The sequence below is a fragment of the Ipomoea triloba genome, chromosome 1 (genome assembly GCF_003576645.1).
Source record: "Ipomoea triloba cultivar NCNSP0323 chromosome 1, ASM357664v1".
Lineage (NCBI taxonomy): Eukaryota > Viridiplantae > Streptophyta > Magnoliopsida > Solanales > Convolvulaceae > Ipomoea > Ipomoea triloba.
In genome coordinates, this window is record NC_044916.1 from 32,369,601 (window position 1) to 32,384,147 (window position 14,547).

At 36.3% G+C, this 14,547-nt stretch overlaps 3 protein-coding genes, 1 long non-coding RNA gene and 2 other non-coding genes across 6 annotated transcripts; all 6 read left to right on the top strand.

Annotated features, from left to right (window-relative positions):
• The first annotated feature begins 3,553 nt into the window (after positions 1–3,553).
• On the top strand, positions 3,554–5,131 carry LOC115997114 (anthocyanidin 3-O-glucosyltransferase 2-like). The gene has a single exon (XM_031236610.1). It carries the CDS (start codon positions 3,592–3,594, stop codon positions 5,083–5,085), a length of 1,494 nt encoding a protein of 497 aa, XP_031092470.1. The 5' UTR covers positions 3,554–3,591; the 3' UTR covers positions 5,086–5,131.
• A 1,615-nt stretch (positions 5,132–6,746) lies between these two features.
• Positions 6,747–8,567, top strand: LOC115997119 (anthocyanidin 3-O-glucosyltransferase 2-like). The gene has a single exon (XM_031236623.1). It carries the CDS (start codon positions 6,797–6,799, stop codon positions 8,231–8,233), a length of 1,437 nt encoding a protein of 478 aa, XP_031092483.1. The 5' UTR covers positions 6,747–6,796; the 3' UTR covers positions 8,234–8,567.
• A 1,035-nt stretch (positions 8,568–9,602) lies between these two features.
• Positions 9,603–11,442, top strand: LOC115998425 (protein FAM136A-like). The gene is made up of 3 exons (XM_031241166.1): positions 9,603–9,797; positions 9,888–10,025; positions 11,013–11,442. The coding sequence occupies exons 1-3, from the start codon at positions 9,672–9,674 to the stop codon at positions 11,199–11,201; spliced, it is 453 nt and encodes a 150-aa protein (XP_031097026.1). The 5' UTR covers positions 9,603–9,671; the 3' UTR covers positions 11,202–11,442.
• A 1,848-nt stretch (positions 11,443–13,290) lies between these two features.
• On the top strand, positions 13,291–13,852 carry LOC116007046. Its single transcript, XR_004096838.1, has 2 exons — positions 13,291–13,527; positions 13,644–13,852. It is a non-coding gene; the product is annotated as an uncharacterized LOC116007046 (long non-coding RNA).
• Positions 13,486–13,613, top strand: LOC116002484. The gene has a single exon (XR_004094477.1). It is a non-coding gene; the product is annotated as a small nucleolar RNA snoR86 (small nucleolar RNA).
• On the top strand, positions 13,672–13,842 carry LOC116002599. The gene has a single exon (XR_004094515.1). It is a non-coding gene; the product is annotated as a small nucleolar RNA snoR143 (small nucleolar RNA).
• Positions 13,853–14,547: the final 695 nt, after the last annotated feature.

The following is a 14,547-nucleotide window of genomic DNA, read 5'->3' on the forward strand; positions in this document are numbered from 1 at the left end:
ACTTGAATATAAATTGTGTACATAAGTTCGGGAGATTTGTGAATATAATACAAGGTCATCATAAATTATAAATTTTTAAAAGGTGAATTGTATGTGAATATTTAATATATAAATTGTGTATCTTTGGATCCTGATCCACATTGCAAGGTGTATCAAGGTCCACATAATAATTTGCCATAGCCAATTATATCGTGGATCAAAGTTCACTGCACCTTGCATAATGCATTTTGATCCAAAATGATGTTATTTTATTATAAGTGTCAACTACTATTTCATATTTAATAACATCATTATGTACTATGTTCAAAATATTTGTTCTATATACCCATAAACTTAAATGTTAATATCAATAAACACTTAACTATAATAAGTTCATAATATTTTTTTATATGTTCATAAAAATAAAGTTTAATGCACATAAACATTATATTACTTTAGATAAATTTAGATCTTATTTGCTTGGTTCTAAAGTCATAGTTTTTTCTGACCATGCAGCATTGAACTATCTTTGGGGGAAAAAGAATCTAAGCCTAGGCTAATAAGATGGATTTTATTACTTCAGGAGTTTGATTTGACAATAAAGGATCGAAAGGGAGCTGAAAATCCAGTGGCGGATCATCTAAGTAGATTGGTAAGAGATGAAGATACAGTTCCTATTTCTGAAAATTTTCCTGATGAACAGTTGTTCCAGATGTTAGGTATGGTTCCTTGGTATGCTGATCTTGTTAATTACTTAGTCACTGGAGCTTTACCTGATTACCTTAGTAAGTCTAGGAAAGAAAAAATAAGAAGTGAAGCTAAATATTATGTTTGGGATGAGCCATATCTATGGAAATTTTGTGCCGATCAAGTAATAAGACGATGTGTGCTTGAAAATGAACAACAGTCTGTTTTAACTTTTTGTCATAATTATGCATGTGGTGGTCATTTTAGTCCTAAGCGAACTGCGAGAAAAGTGTTGGATAGTGGTTTGTATTGGGAGAATTTAGTTAAAGATGCATATTTGTGTTGTAAGACTTGTGAAAAATGTCAAAAGACTGGTTCATTGTCTCATAGGAATGAAATGCCTCAGATTCTTATTCTAATTGTGGAAATATTTGATGTGTGGGGTATTGATTTCATGGGACCTTTTCCATCTTCTTGTGGCTTTCATTATATTCTGTTAGCTGTTGATTATGTGTCAAAATGGGTGGAAGCAAAACCCACCAAAACTGATGATTCTTCAGTGGTTGCAGGTTTTATGAAATCTAACATCTTTAACAGATTTGGAGTTCCGCGTGCTGTTATAAGTGATCAAGGGAGTCATTTTTGCAATAAAACAATTGAAGCATTGTTCAAGAAGTATGGTGTGCATCACAGAACAGCTACAGTGTATCATCCTCAAACCAATGGGCAAGCTGAAGTGTCCAATAGGGAGGTAAAGTCTATTTTGGAAAAAACTGTGAACACAGGTAGGAAAGATTGGAGCTTACGGTTAGAAACTGTGAACACAGGTAGGAAAGATTGGAGCTTACGGTTAGATGATGTGAACACAGGTAGGAAAGATTGGAGCTTACGGTTAGATGATGCTCTCACAGGTAGGAAAGATTGGAGCTTACGGTTAGATGATGCTCTATGGGCCTAGAAAGATTGGAGCTTACGGTTAGATGATGCTCTATGGGCCTATCGGACAGCTTACAAAACTCTAGATGATGCTCTATGGGCCTATCGGACAGCTTACAAAACTCTGATTGGGATGTCTCCTTATCGGTTGGTTTTTGGAAAAGCTTGTCATTTGCCCGTAGAGATTGCACATAAATCCTACTGGGCAGTACAACGTTGTAATATGGAGATGAAGAAGGCTGGTGAAGAGAGGAAATTGCAGTTGCAGGAATTGGAAGAGTTGAGGTTAGATGCTTATGAAAATTCTAGAATATACAAAGAAAAAACCAAGATGTTCCATGACAACATGATTTTGAGAAAAAGCTTTGAGGTAGGACAAAAAGTTTTATTATACAATTCTCGTTTGAAGCTTATGCCTGGTAAGTTATGTACTCGTTGGATTGGACCTTTTGTTGTTTCTGACGTTTTTTCTTATGGTGCAATAGAGATTAAAAGCATTGATACAGGAAAAGTTTTTAAGGTTAACGGTCACAGGTTAAAGCCCTTTCATGAGGGAATGACGATTTTTAATTTGGAAGATGTTGATTTAGTCCTCCCGGAGTATTTGTGATTGAAAAAGACACATACAGGGTTGCGTCGGGCATAACGACATTAAACAAATGCGCTCTTGGGAGGCAACCCAATTCAATAATTCATTTTTTTTCTCAACCCTGCCAGTCGTACTAAATGTTAAATTGAATGGTTGTATTTTAAATTATGGTATATCCAAATATAAATTCAGACATTCAGTTATGATATTAGGTGTTAATATTTTATTAATATCCGACCCAAAACAATAACAAGACTAAAAATTTATTATAAATATTGCAATAATAATTTATATATTAAATATTAAATAATTTGGTTTAAAGGTCTATTTTACTCACCTCCTTCTCCTCCTAGCCTCCTACTACTACTAACTAATTTACAATTCGCTAACTAAAATTGCTAATACAATCGTCTCCGAAAATTGTCAAACAAGGTGATTGTTTTACGCAAATTTTTAATGTGGAGCGGTCCAGAGTGGATTGTGGTCCATGCATAAAAACGACCGTCGTTTTTATTAATGAAAAGAAACGGTTGAAACGGTTCCGTTCCGCATCGTTAACTCTGTGTGTATAACATATTCAGTTTCATTTTATATACACTGCAGTTCGCTTTCAACACAACTATAGTTCCTTTTTTATATAACTACAGTTTCAGTAGACATTATACAGTCAAATATGTGAAGCTGTTATTCAATTTTATTTCAAAACAATTAACTACAGTTTCTTTTATAATACACCGCAGTTTCCTTTCAACACAACTACAATATCATTTTGATATAACTCCACTTTCATTGGACAATATACACTCAAATATGTGAAATTATATTCAATTTCATTTTATATACACTGTAATTTCCTTTCAACATGCAACTACAGTTTCATTTTGATATAACTACAGTTTCATTTGATAATATAAAAACAAATATGAATTGAAGCATTATCTTTAGAGATGAAATGTAGTTTTAATTACGAAGCTTTGATTCGTTAAGAATTGACGATAGCTGTTTCTGTACTTAATGAAACGGCGTCGTTTTGGGACCGTGGTCCCGTACGATAACCGATTGTTTTAGGTCGAAAGCAAGAAATACGTTTCTGGATGGGTTTGAACAGATCCAAAAGCTAAAACAAATATACTGCTACTTTATTTGGTAATTAATATATTATTACACACATGATCCGCGCATGCATTGTGTAATAATAATAAAAGAAATATAGCGGTCCCGTCGTCATTTATTTTACGATGAAATTATTATTTATCACACACACACAATTCACAGCATACGTACGGCGACATATAAATGCAGAAGAGTTTCATACTATACAGCATAGGTTTACGTATAAATTGCAGATGAGTTTACGTTTAATTTTGAATTCTCTCATCTCATCTCCGCAGTCCTTTACAATGGAAGATGCTAATAATAATATTGAGCTGGTTTTCGTTCCAGCCCCTGCAATGGGTCACTTTGTTTCTGCAGTGGGAACGGCGAAGCTCCTCCTCCAAAGACAACCTCAGCTCTCCGTCACTGTCTTGATCATGAAAGTGCATCTCATTCCCGATGCCAGGATTAATGCTTACATCGATTCTTTGATTGCCGATGAGAAGGATATTAACCCTAGATTGAAGCTCATACTACTGCCTGTGGACCTGGATGCTTTGAAGGGGCATAGCGACAAGGCTTCCATCTTCAAAGCCTTCTTCGATTCTCAGAAGGCTAAAGTCAGAGACTACTGCGTTAATGAAATCCAGAATTCGGGTTCTGGGAGGCGGCGGCGGCTAGCGGGATTTGTTGTGGATATGCTCTGTTCCTCCTTCATGGATGTGGCTGAGGAGTTTGGGGTCCCCACCTACGTGTTCTACGCTTTGGGTGCTGCTATGCTCGGCCTTCATCTCCATTTCCAGAGCCTCAAAGATGACCGTGGTATACTTGCCTCGGAGTTTAAGGATTCCGACCCTGATCTCAATATCCCTACATATTTCAAGCCCTTTCCGGTCAAGTTACTACCCAGCTTTGTGTTGGACACAACGGACGGAGTCTTGGACCATGCTAGACGAATCCGGCAGGCCAAAGGTGTCATCGTCAACACCTTCTTCGACCTAGAGTCTCATGCGCTTGAATCTCTCTCTAAAGACAATACCGTCCCGCTCGTCTATCCTGTAGGGCCCATATTAAACCTAAACGGTATTGCCAAGTATCGAGAATCGGAGGAGCAAATCTTGAGATGGTTGGATGACCAACCAGCTTCATCAGTTGTTTATCTTTGCTTCGGAAGCGCTGCAGTTGGCGTTTTCCAGGAGCCTCAGGTGAAGGAGATAGCGTATGCACTTGAACGTAGCGGCCAAAGGTTCTTATGGGTCTTGAGGAAGCCATCCAGTTCAGGTTCACTAGTTCCCACCGGGTATAGCAATCACGACGAGGTCCTGCCGGAAGGATTCTTGGAAAGAACTAAAAGCATCGGAAAAGTTATAGAATGGGCATCTCAAAGTGTATTTCTAGCTCACCCTGCTGTGGGGGGCTTCGTGTCGCACTGCGGATGGAATTCAGTTTTGGAAAGTATTTGGTTTGGTGTTCCGATCGCAACTTGGCCAATGATGGTAGATCAACAAGGAAATGCATTCCAATTGGTGAGAGAGATAGGAATGGCTGTGGATATTAAAATGGATTACAAAACAGATTCAAGAGATCCGAAAACCAATATTCCAATAGTTCCTAAAATTGTAAGTGCAAAAGAGATTGAAATTGGAATCACAAGTCTTATGGACAACTCTACTACCAATTTTGTAAGGACAAAGGCTAAAGAAGTTAAAGAAATGAGCAGGAATGCACTAGAGGAGGGCGGGTCATCCTTTAATTTTGTTGAAAGTTTTTTTAAAAATGTCATAACCAATCTCAAATAAGTGAAGAATGAGATCAAATGTTTTGTAATAATAAAGCATTGGTGTGTTGGCACATAATAAATGTATCCATACATGTTTCAAAATTTATTATCATTAGCTTTTTATGAAAGTTTCAAAAAAAATGAAAGTTTCAAAATTTTGTACTTTTGGAATAATAGGAGGGCAAAATTGGTCATTGAATCAAATAAGAAAGAACACGTATCTACCATCACACAAGACCCTCCTTAGTCTAAAGTAATTTGTAGGGTAAACAATTTTTAAAAAAACATATACTCCGTATTTTTTATTTAGAGATAATTGTGCTTATGATTTAGAGAAGTTGATGATTTGTTTATAAGCCCAATGACTTAATAGACCCAACGACAACAACAGCAAAATGACGAATTATTAATATAACCCACGAAATTGACTCGATCAAATCTAATCGTTAGAGAATAATTATTACTATCTAATCGTTAGAGAATAATTATTACTCCGTACACGAAAGTTCATGCCCAATATTAAAACATTAATAAATATAAATAATTAAAATTTTTAATTCTAATTATATACACAAATATAGTATATGTATTTTATACACACATATATGATTTATCGTGTATAGAAATTTAATTAAAATATAATCAACCATTAAATTAATTATATAATAATTTTACTAAAATGATAATTAAGAAATAGGAAAATGATATGATAGATATAGGTGTATGATAATAATGATGGAGTTAAAAACTAACGGTGTTATAACGATATAAGAGTATTTTTGTATAACAACAATGTAGTAAGGGCAATTTTGTCTAATAATATTGAAGTGTACAACATTTAAAGTAAAATGTACAAATTTATTAGCATATAGAAAGAGAGACATAAATCAAAGATATAACATTGATTGAGACTTATTAAGTTTTTAGAAATTGTTATAGAAATGAAGGCATATAATTCTCTATAAGGGCCGTTATTGTTCTACAATCAAAAATCAATATTCATGAAGGGTTAGTTCATCAACCCATGCCACCATTATGCCACCATATATAAGCCAGCCATAAAGGACCATGAATTGTCTGCATGGGCAGTTTAACTGGTCACATGGGTGAAATTTAGAAAAGAGATCGAGGATCAAGTCTCATCCACGATAGTTGAGTTGGGTGGGATTTATAGGGTTAGGAATTGAGAGAAGGTTAGTTGAGTGGGATCGTTTTCAATAAAATTATTATGTCTGTATTAATTTGTCACTAATTTTACCAAATACTCTTTATAAATCATTAATTAATACAATATGCTAGTGAAGATCACTACTAAATTTGCTAATTGCTAACCGAGAATTGTCAGACAAGCCGGTTGTTTTGCGTCGAAAGCAAGAAACACGTTTCTAGATGGGTTTGCACAGATCCAAAAGCTAAAACAAATATAGTGCTAGCTTATTTGGCGATTAATATTTTGTTACACACATGATCCGCGCATTATGCAAGAATAATAAATGAAAAATACGGATCGTCATTTATTTTGCGATGAATATATATCTTATTACACACACGATTCACAGCACACGTACGTACGTACGGCGATGCAATTTAATTAAGTATAAATAAATTGCAGAAGAGTTTCATGGTCGACATATATATAGTACATACTCGATCATCAACAGCGAGCAGACAAACATTTACGTATAATTTTGAATTCTCTCCATCTGATCTGATCTCCGCAGTCCTTTCCAATGGAAGATGCTATTGAGTTGGTTTTCATTCCAGCCGCTGCAATGGGTCACTTTGTTTCTGCAGTTGGAACGGCGAAGCTCCTCCTGCAAAGACAACCTCAGCTCTCCATCACTGTCTTGATCATGAAAATGCCTCTCCTTCCCGATGCCAACATTAATTCTTACATCGATTCTTTGATTGCCGATGAGAAGGATATTAACCCTAGATTGAAGCTCGTTCTACTGCCTGAGGGCCTCACCAACATGGTTTCCATAATCCAGACTAAAGCCAGAGACTGCGTTAATGAAATCCAGGCTTCTGTGGGGCGGCGGCTAGGGGGATTTGTTGTGGACCTTTTCTGTACCAACATTATAAAGGATGTGGCAGACGAGTTTGGGGTCCCCACCTACGTGTTCTACGCTCTGGGTGCTGCTATGCTCGGCCTTCATCTCCATTTCCAGAGCCTCAAAGATGACCATGGCATAGATGCCTCGGACTTTAAGGATTCCGACCCTGATCTCAATATCCCTTCATATTTCAAACCCTTTCCGGTCAAGTTACTGCCCAGCTTTGTGTTGGACACAACGGAAGGATTCATGGACTATGCCAGACGAATCCGAGAGGCCAAAGGCGTCCTTGTCAATACCTTCTTCGACTTAGAGCCGCATGCCCTTCAATCTTTCTCTAAAGACAAGACTAATCCACCCGTTTACCCTGTGGGACCCGTATTAAACCTAAATGGTCTTCCCAAGTATCGAGAATCGGAGAAGCAAATCTTGAAATGGTTGGATGACCAACCAGCTTCATCAGTTGTATATCTTTGCTTCGGAAGCGCTGGCGCCGGCGTTTTTCAGGAGCCTCAAGTGAAGGAGATAGCGTGCGCACTTGAATGTAGTGGTCAAAGGTTCTTATGGGTCTTGAGGAAGCCACCCTCTCCAGGTTCACTAGTCCCAACTGGGTATAGCAATCCCGAAGAGGTCCTGCCGGAAGGATTCTTAGAAAGAACTAAAAGCATCGGAAAAATTATAGGATGGGCACCACAAAGTGTAGTTCTAGCTCACCCTGCTGTGGGGGGCTTCGTGTCTCATTGCGGATGGAATTCAGTTTTGGAAAGTATTTGGTTTGGTGTTCCGATGGCAACTTGGCCAATGACGGTAGATCAACAAGGAAATGCGTTCCAATTGGTGAAAGAAATAGGAATGGCTGTGGATATTAAGATGGATTATAGAACCGATTCAAGAGGTCTGAAAACAAATATTCCAATAGTTCCTGAAATTGTTAGTGCCAAAGATATAGAAATTGGAATTACAAGTCTTATGCAAAACTCTACTACCAATTATGTAAGGACAAAGGCTAAAGAAGTTAAAGAAAAGAGTAGGAAGGCACTAGATGAGGGTGGCTCATCCTTTAATTTTGTTGAAAGTTTTTTTGAAAATGTCATGAACAATCTCAAGTAAGTGACAGATGAGATCAAATGGTGTCATAATAATAAAGTATTAGTGTGGTGGCACAGAATAAATGGATCCATGCATGCATGTTTCATAATGTATTATCATTAGCTTTTCATGAAAGTTTCAATCTTGAGTCATATGGACTGGCCCAAGAAAGTATCTGGATCAAGAAGGTCCAATAAGGATAGTCAAACGCTTGCCAACACTACCGTCAAAATAATGAGAATATGGGGAAAATGTAGGAAAATATATAGAGAGAATATATGTATTGTATTGTTCAGAACTACTTGTCCCTTCTCTAAGTATGGAGGATCTATTTATCCATAATTTGGGCTGAAGCCCTACAAGTAATAAGAATTCCGGACCTCTTCATATTGGGAGCACTTGTTACATTATAAATAATAAACCCTAATCATACTTATATTATAAATACTAAGTCCAATCCTTATCAAATTCTTCGATAGCTCTGTATTGGGTATTCTTCTTGGGCCTTCTTGATCCAATTACTCTCTTGGGGCTAGTTCATGTGGCTCAGACCTAGTATATTATCCATCATCCAATCCACCACTTTCTTGAGATTTCTAGGGGTATGTTTAGATGCCTAGAAATGTCATATAATTGATTGGCTTCTAATAGTGATACTTGCACTTCTACCAATTGATCAACAATCACAGGTTCTATGCTTTCCCCTCTAACATCCATCACACAAACCTTTATTCCCAAAGACAATGTTGGGAAGTCCAATGACTAGATCCTTCTAGACTAGTTTATTGATCGTCTTAAAATTAAGATGGCTCATCTTGTTATGCCATGGCCAACTTAATTCCTCAAATCCCTTACTTAGCAAGCACACACCTACTTCAATTCTATTGAATTCCAGTCAACTATATAGACATTCTTTTGTCTCCTTCCAATAAGCACAATTTTCTCAGATTCTACACTTATGATTTTGCATTCCTGTTGGCTAAACTCAATCGTATAGCCTTTGTTGCATAATTGACTTGTGTTGAGGAGATTGAACTTGAGCCACTTTACCTCAGATATATTTTTAATCTAGACCATTTCTTTTGATTGATCAAATGCCTTTGGTCTTGTCTGATTTCTCATTTCCTCCAAATATGACTTTAGGTCCCTTAATTCTTACCTTAGAGTTACGGACTTTAGACTAGAGCATTGATGAATGACCTAATCAGATAAATTTTGAATAGTTGATTATTTAATAGGATTCAATCAATAATCAATGACTAATTTGTAAATTATAATATAGTAAAGGGTGATTTTGGATATTTACAAATTACAATATTTATTGTTATTTTAAGAACTTTCGTGCATAATAAGCTATAACTTTATCATCGTATCCTGAGAATGCATTAAAAGGGAGAAAAACAAAAGAAATTCCAAAACCCCTCTAAAACCCTAATCAAGGCGCCCAGCCAAAACGAGGATGGAGCCCATAGCAGCAGAGGAGCGAATAGTGACGGAGAGGTTGAGGCGGAAACTCGATGAAGTAAACAGATCTGTCCAGAACCACTTCTCAGGCATTGAAGACCATGTCAATTTCACCCTTCAGGTTTTTTCCAATCTATTCTTTTTACCATTTTCCAATTAATTTCTTCTTCAAGTTTGGATTGGGTGTTAATTCTATTTGCCTTGTGGGTAGCAAGCGTATTTCAAATGTGCGTATGAGTGCTTTGATCGGAAGAAGAAGCCAGAGGAGATAGGGAGCTGCGTGGAGTACTGCAGCGTCCCTGTTGTCAATGCCCAGAATGTAGTTCAGAATGAGATTTCCCAATTTCAAGTAAATCCTCTCACTCTTTTATACTCTTACTGTTCTGTTTCGTGATTATTATTTTCCACTTATATGTGCTGGTTAAAATAGAATACAATTACATGCACCTTTTGCTGTTTGCTGCCTATTTGAAGAGATTGGATAATGGGTTAATATATGAGTGTAACTTGTGTGAATAGTAGAAGTTAGTGTTTTGAAGTTTAAAGTGGGAATGGACTATAGATGTATTAAAAAGATTAAATTCTTGAGATTAAAAAAATTGCAATTTTCCTGTTATTTTATATCTGGAAGTTCATTTCTTACTTTTGGTGCCCTTTGCTTTATTGTTGCACGAGTGTGGTGTTCCTTTCGAGTTGGTGCTAGTGGTGAATTAAAGGATTTGTCTTAGAGATTCATGTTTCAGAATTCCATTCCTTATGGAGCCTCTTTTGGGCTTTTGCCATAATGCCATCTGTTTCTTTATATATTAGATCTGTATTTCATATCTTAGTTGGGTAGATAAAAGGATACTTTTTTTTCCTATACAAAACAGGTGTTCTGGACATTTTGTATATCGAATATTTGATTATATCTACTAATCCCTATCATTTCATTTGCAAAGGCCTTTGTTTGTATATCTTTATATGTGGTTTGACATAGCATTTCAGCATACACTTGCTGATATGAATGTGAATGATGTACATAATCATTGGTGTTAACCTTTCTATGAAGTACATTTTTTAAAATAAAGATGTGTTTTTTTCCATTTGTATGTTATGTATCCCTTACGTAACTATGAATAATTGCCCGTTTTATCATTTACCATCTCCTAGTTTTGATATTTGCTTTTAAGCTCCAAAATAATTTAGCTAAAGAACAGTGATCATACCATCCTATTAGAGATCATGTTCATTTGTGCGGAGTTCCGAAAACCAAGTAAATTTCAATTTGTATTGGTCTCTTCAGTATGCAACAAAAGTATTCAAATATTCAGAAACATTTTTTCATCGGGTGCAGGAAAAGCTTCAAAGGTCACTGATGGTCTGCCAAGACAAATTTGAGTCTGCAAAACTCCAGCCAAACAAAGGTGATGTGGTCAAGGGTTTGGAGTCATGTGTTGACCAATCAGTTCAAGACTGCGTCAAGACATTGCCTCATATTGTTGGAAGATTGAAGACTTCACTTCGCATGACTGATTCTATGTAGTTTGGGGGATAAAATCTTTCATACTTTTTTATAAGTTTTCCAAGTAAATGCTGACATCACTAGAATCCCGTCAATGTGTTAACCTCAGAATGATGTTTATTTGTTATTTACCTCACCTCAGCTGTTACAGAATTACATGATTCTATAAATGGAGTAGCAGTTTTTTTAATAAATGACAGATTTTCTGATGAGAGAAAAGTGTAAAATGTGTTGAGGTATCTGATGATGTCTTTTCCAGCAACTGCATTGCATTATTCCTTGAAATTTGATCAGTTTTTCTAGGTTTCCCTGAAGAATGAAGATGCCTAAATATTCTAATTTCAACTTCCAAGTTTTATTCCTTTTCCCAGTATAAGACTCCAATGAATGGGCAACCATAACTCTAAAACAAATGACAACATTTTAATAGAACTCTGAACTATTATTTCAGAATCACATTCTCAGGTAACATGGAAGGAAATGCAGAATCTTGATTTATTTACACAACATTAAACTTGAGTGTAAAAGCAAAACATTATTTTAACAACCATAATCTGATGACATTTCTGTTCCTCCAGCTGAGACCACACTTTCTTATTCCTAACCATGAGAGTGATACAATGTGCACAATATTATGTATTTGATGCCAAACTTGCTTTGGTGTCTTTGTTCTGTTTCTCCTGTTCAAACTTATCAATGGCAATCTGAAGTTCATCTGTGCCTCCGACAGCTCTCATGGTGTAGAAATACACCCCAAAGACAAACCCTGACAAGCCTCCAGCAACTACAAGATTCTTGGTTTTGGGTGCAAGGCGATTGAATGCTGTAGAAACAACCATCTTACAAGAATCACTATTGTGCTTCTGACCTGACAATAAAATAAGTACTTGAGATACGATTTAAAATAAAATCAAAGGGCAGGCATTAAAGTATTGAAATTCCAGGATAATAATTGATAAAGTGGTCAAGGGAAGTAACAACTAAATACTACTGTATATAAGAGCATCAGTAATTGGGCCTAGTGTCCTCCAAGATCATATGCACTATTCCTTCTGCTCAAGGGAATTTTCCTGAGAACTTTGAAGCTGCATCCATCTTTGTGTATTTTACTTTGGGAAATGGTCTGTTCTATCACTGATTTTGTGTGAGAGTTGACTATTTTAGTATGTAGCTAAGAAAGCAGGTACACTTCATAACACCATTCTTTACCCATAAGCTAAACTCACCAAGATCATGACAATCTTGATTAAAAATTTTGCTTCTCCTTCAACACTGGTTAATCACAAGTTCTCTCAACATCCCTAACAATTTTAAATGCACAAGTGAACAAGTTTGTAATACTAATCTACAAAAGTATGGAATCCACCCAATATAAATTATAATAAAGTTTTCTCTCCTCTTGTATCTGCAATACCTAACTTCTATTGCATTAGTACTTCAGTACACAGTAGGGACAGAACAGCAAAAATTATTGCAGCCAATGAAACTATGAAAGTTGTAATATTTCTGCTACATCAGCTCTTTGGAAGTTCAGCACTATCATAGTTTAGACCATAGTATGTATATTGATGTCTAAAAGTTGGAAAGAAATTTGGGGGGAAATTGGACACATATTATGGTATTTCAATATAAACTATTTTTCATATAATTGTAGTCGAATTATTTACACGGTATAAAACCATTTTCAAATTCACATACTACCGGCCAGCAGCAGCAAGAGGCCGCAGATCTCCGCCACTGCCGGAGCTGTAGCAAGAGGCCGCAGCAGACCTCCGCCGTCGCCCTAAGCCCCTAACCCTACAGTAAGGATTAAAGAATAAAGGAAAAACTCACCAGTTTCCGGCGTCGGCGTCGCTGCGATTTGCGAAGAAGAGTTGAAGAATGAAGACGATTTGGGTACCAGGGTTTACCGGTGTAGTCTAGCAATTATAAAATTAGCCCAACCCTCTTACAAATGGGCTTCTAAAAACTTGTAAAAAAATCAATACAAATGGGCTTGTTCTATGGAGGCCCGCCCAATAAATATTCCAGTTCCAACCCACTCTATTTAGGGTTTGTTCTATGTCATCATCTTAACCGATATAATATAAAGCCACCAGCTTTAGCCTCTTCACCTACTCCTCCTGTATCATACAATATATCGCCGCTGGCCGCAGGGCAGTGCTTTCAATGCTTTTGACCACTCATCGGTCGATTAGTCTTGTGCTTGTATTTCATCTCCGATTTTTTATTTTTTTTGTTTTTGTTGTTTTCGGTTTCGATGATTGGGTGAATTGTGATGATAAAGAAAGAAAGCCAATTTGCAGAGCAAGTGCGTCTTATCAATGGCGAATCTCTTGCATTGAAGGTTGGCAAAATCAATCATGTTGCGATTCTCCGTGCCTTTCAAATTTTCTATCATTTTGATTACGGCCTCGAACAAGTCGCTACATCTTTTTTATTTTTCTTACTCTAAATTTGTAGTGCGAGTAATTGCAACGTATGTATACGATTGCACCAGCAATGAAGGGCTTCGAGAAAGTTAAAATGGCGACGCCCGATCTGCTATTGTGCATAAACTGAAAGCTGAGCTTTAGTCAGCGGCTGCCAGACAACCGCTGAGATGGATCCACAGATGTGTTCTTACAAAATAGGACTTGTCTACTAATTCCATTTCACATTTCTTACTCGCACTCTGTAATGCCTTCAACTTGTTCGATTTATTGTCTTAAGATAAACTACTGTACTATAGAAGACGATGAAATCATGCCTTAATAACCGACACTAAAATTCAACTTCTTAAAAGAAATATGTCTTGCCCGTAAACTGAACTCACCAAGAATCCAAGATCATGACAATCTTGATTAAAATGTTTGCTTCTCCTTCAACATTGGAGACTGTTACTTTATTTATTCTGGATAAGTCAAATTGTTTTTGGACATGATCAAATGATGGACCATATAGTACTCCTAACAAACCTTTAATTCCAAACAATTATACCTCTACACACAGTAAAGTTCTTACAGGTAGATCTGGCCATTTTTTTATACTTGTTAACATGACAATAAACCATATAGTAGTATTTTGTTTTAATGTGTCCTGGGGGCATTTAATTTTGTCACAATCAGCCAACTTATTAAGATTAGCGTTAGTTATCAAATTTTAAATGTAGATTTCTAAACAAATTTAAAGATGTTATTGTATTATTTATTGTGTTGCGTGAATTCAAAATTTATTTACTAAATGTGTCAACGAGTTGTTTAAAAAGTATGTTCATGTTTTAGTGTGAAAAGCCGTAACTTGTTAACTTTAATGAGATTGTGTTTGTGTTTAGAGTTTTATTTTCATCATAATCATGTTAACCTACAAACCTGTTTATATGAATTGT

Coding starts and splice junctions, on each gene's coding strand:
- LOC115998425 (XM_031241166.1), top strand. CDS start 9,672: ATGGAGCCCATAGCAGCAGAGGAGCGAATAGTGACGGAGAGGTTGAGG. Junction 9,798..9,887: donor ATGTCAATTTCACCCTTCAG/GTTTTTTCCAAT, acceptor CCTTGTGGGTAG/CAAGCGTATTTCAAATGTGC. Junction 10,026..11,012: donor ATGAGATTTCCCAATTTCAA/GTAAATCCTCTC, acceptor CATCGGGTGCAG/GAAAAGCTTCAAAGGTCACT.
- LOC115997119 (XM_031236623.1), top strand. CDS start 6,797: ATGGAAGATGCTATTGAGTTGGTTTTCATTCCAGCCGCTGCAATGGGT.
- LOC115997114 (XM_031236610.1), top strand. CDS start 3,592: ATGGAAGATGCTAATAATAATATTGAGCTGGTTTTCGTTCCAGCCCCT.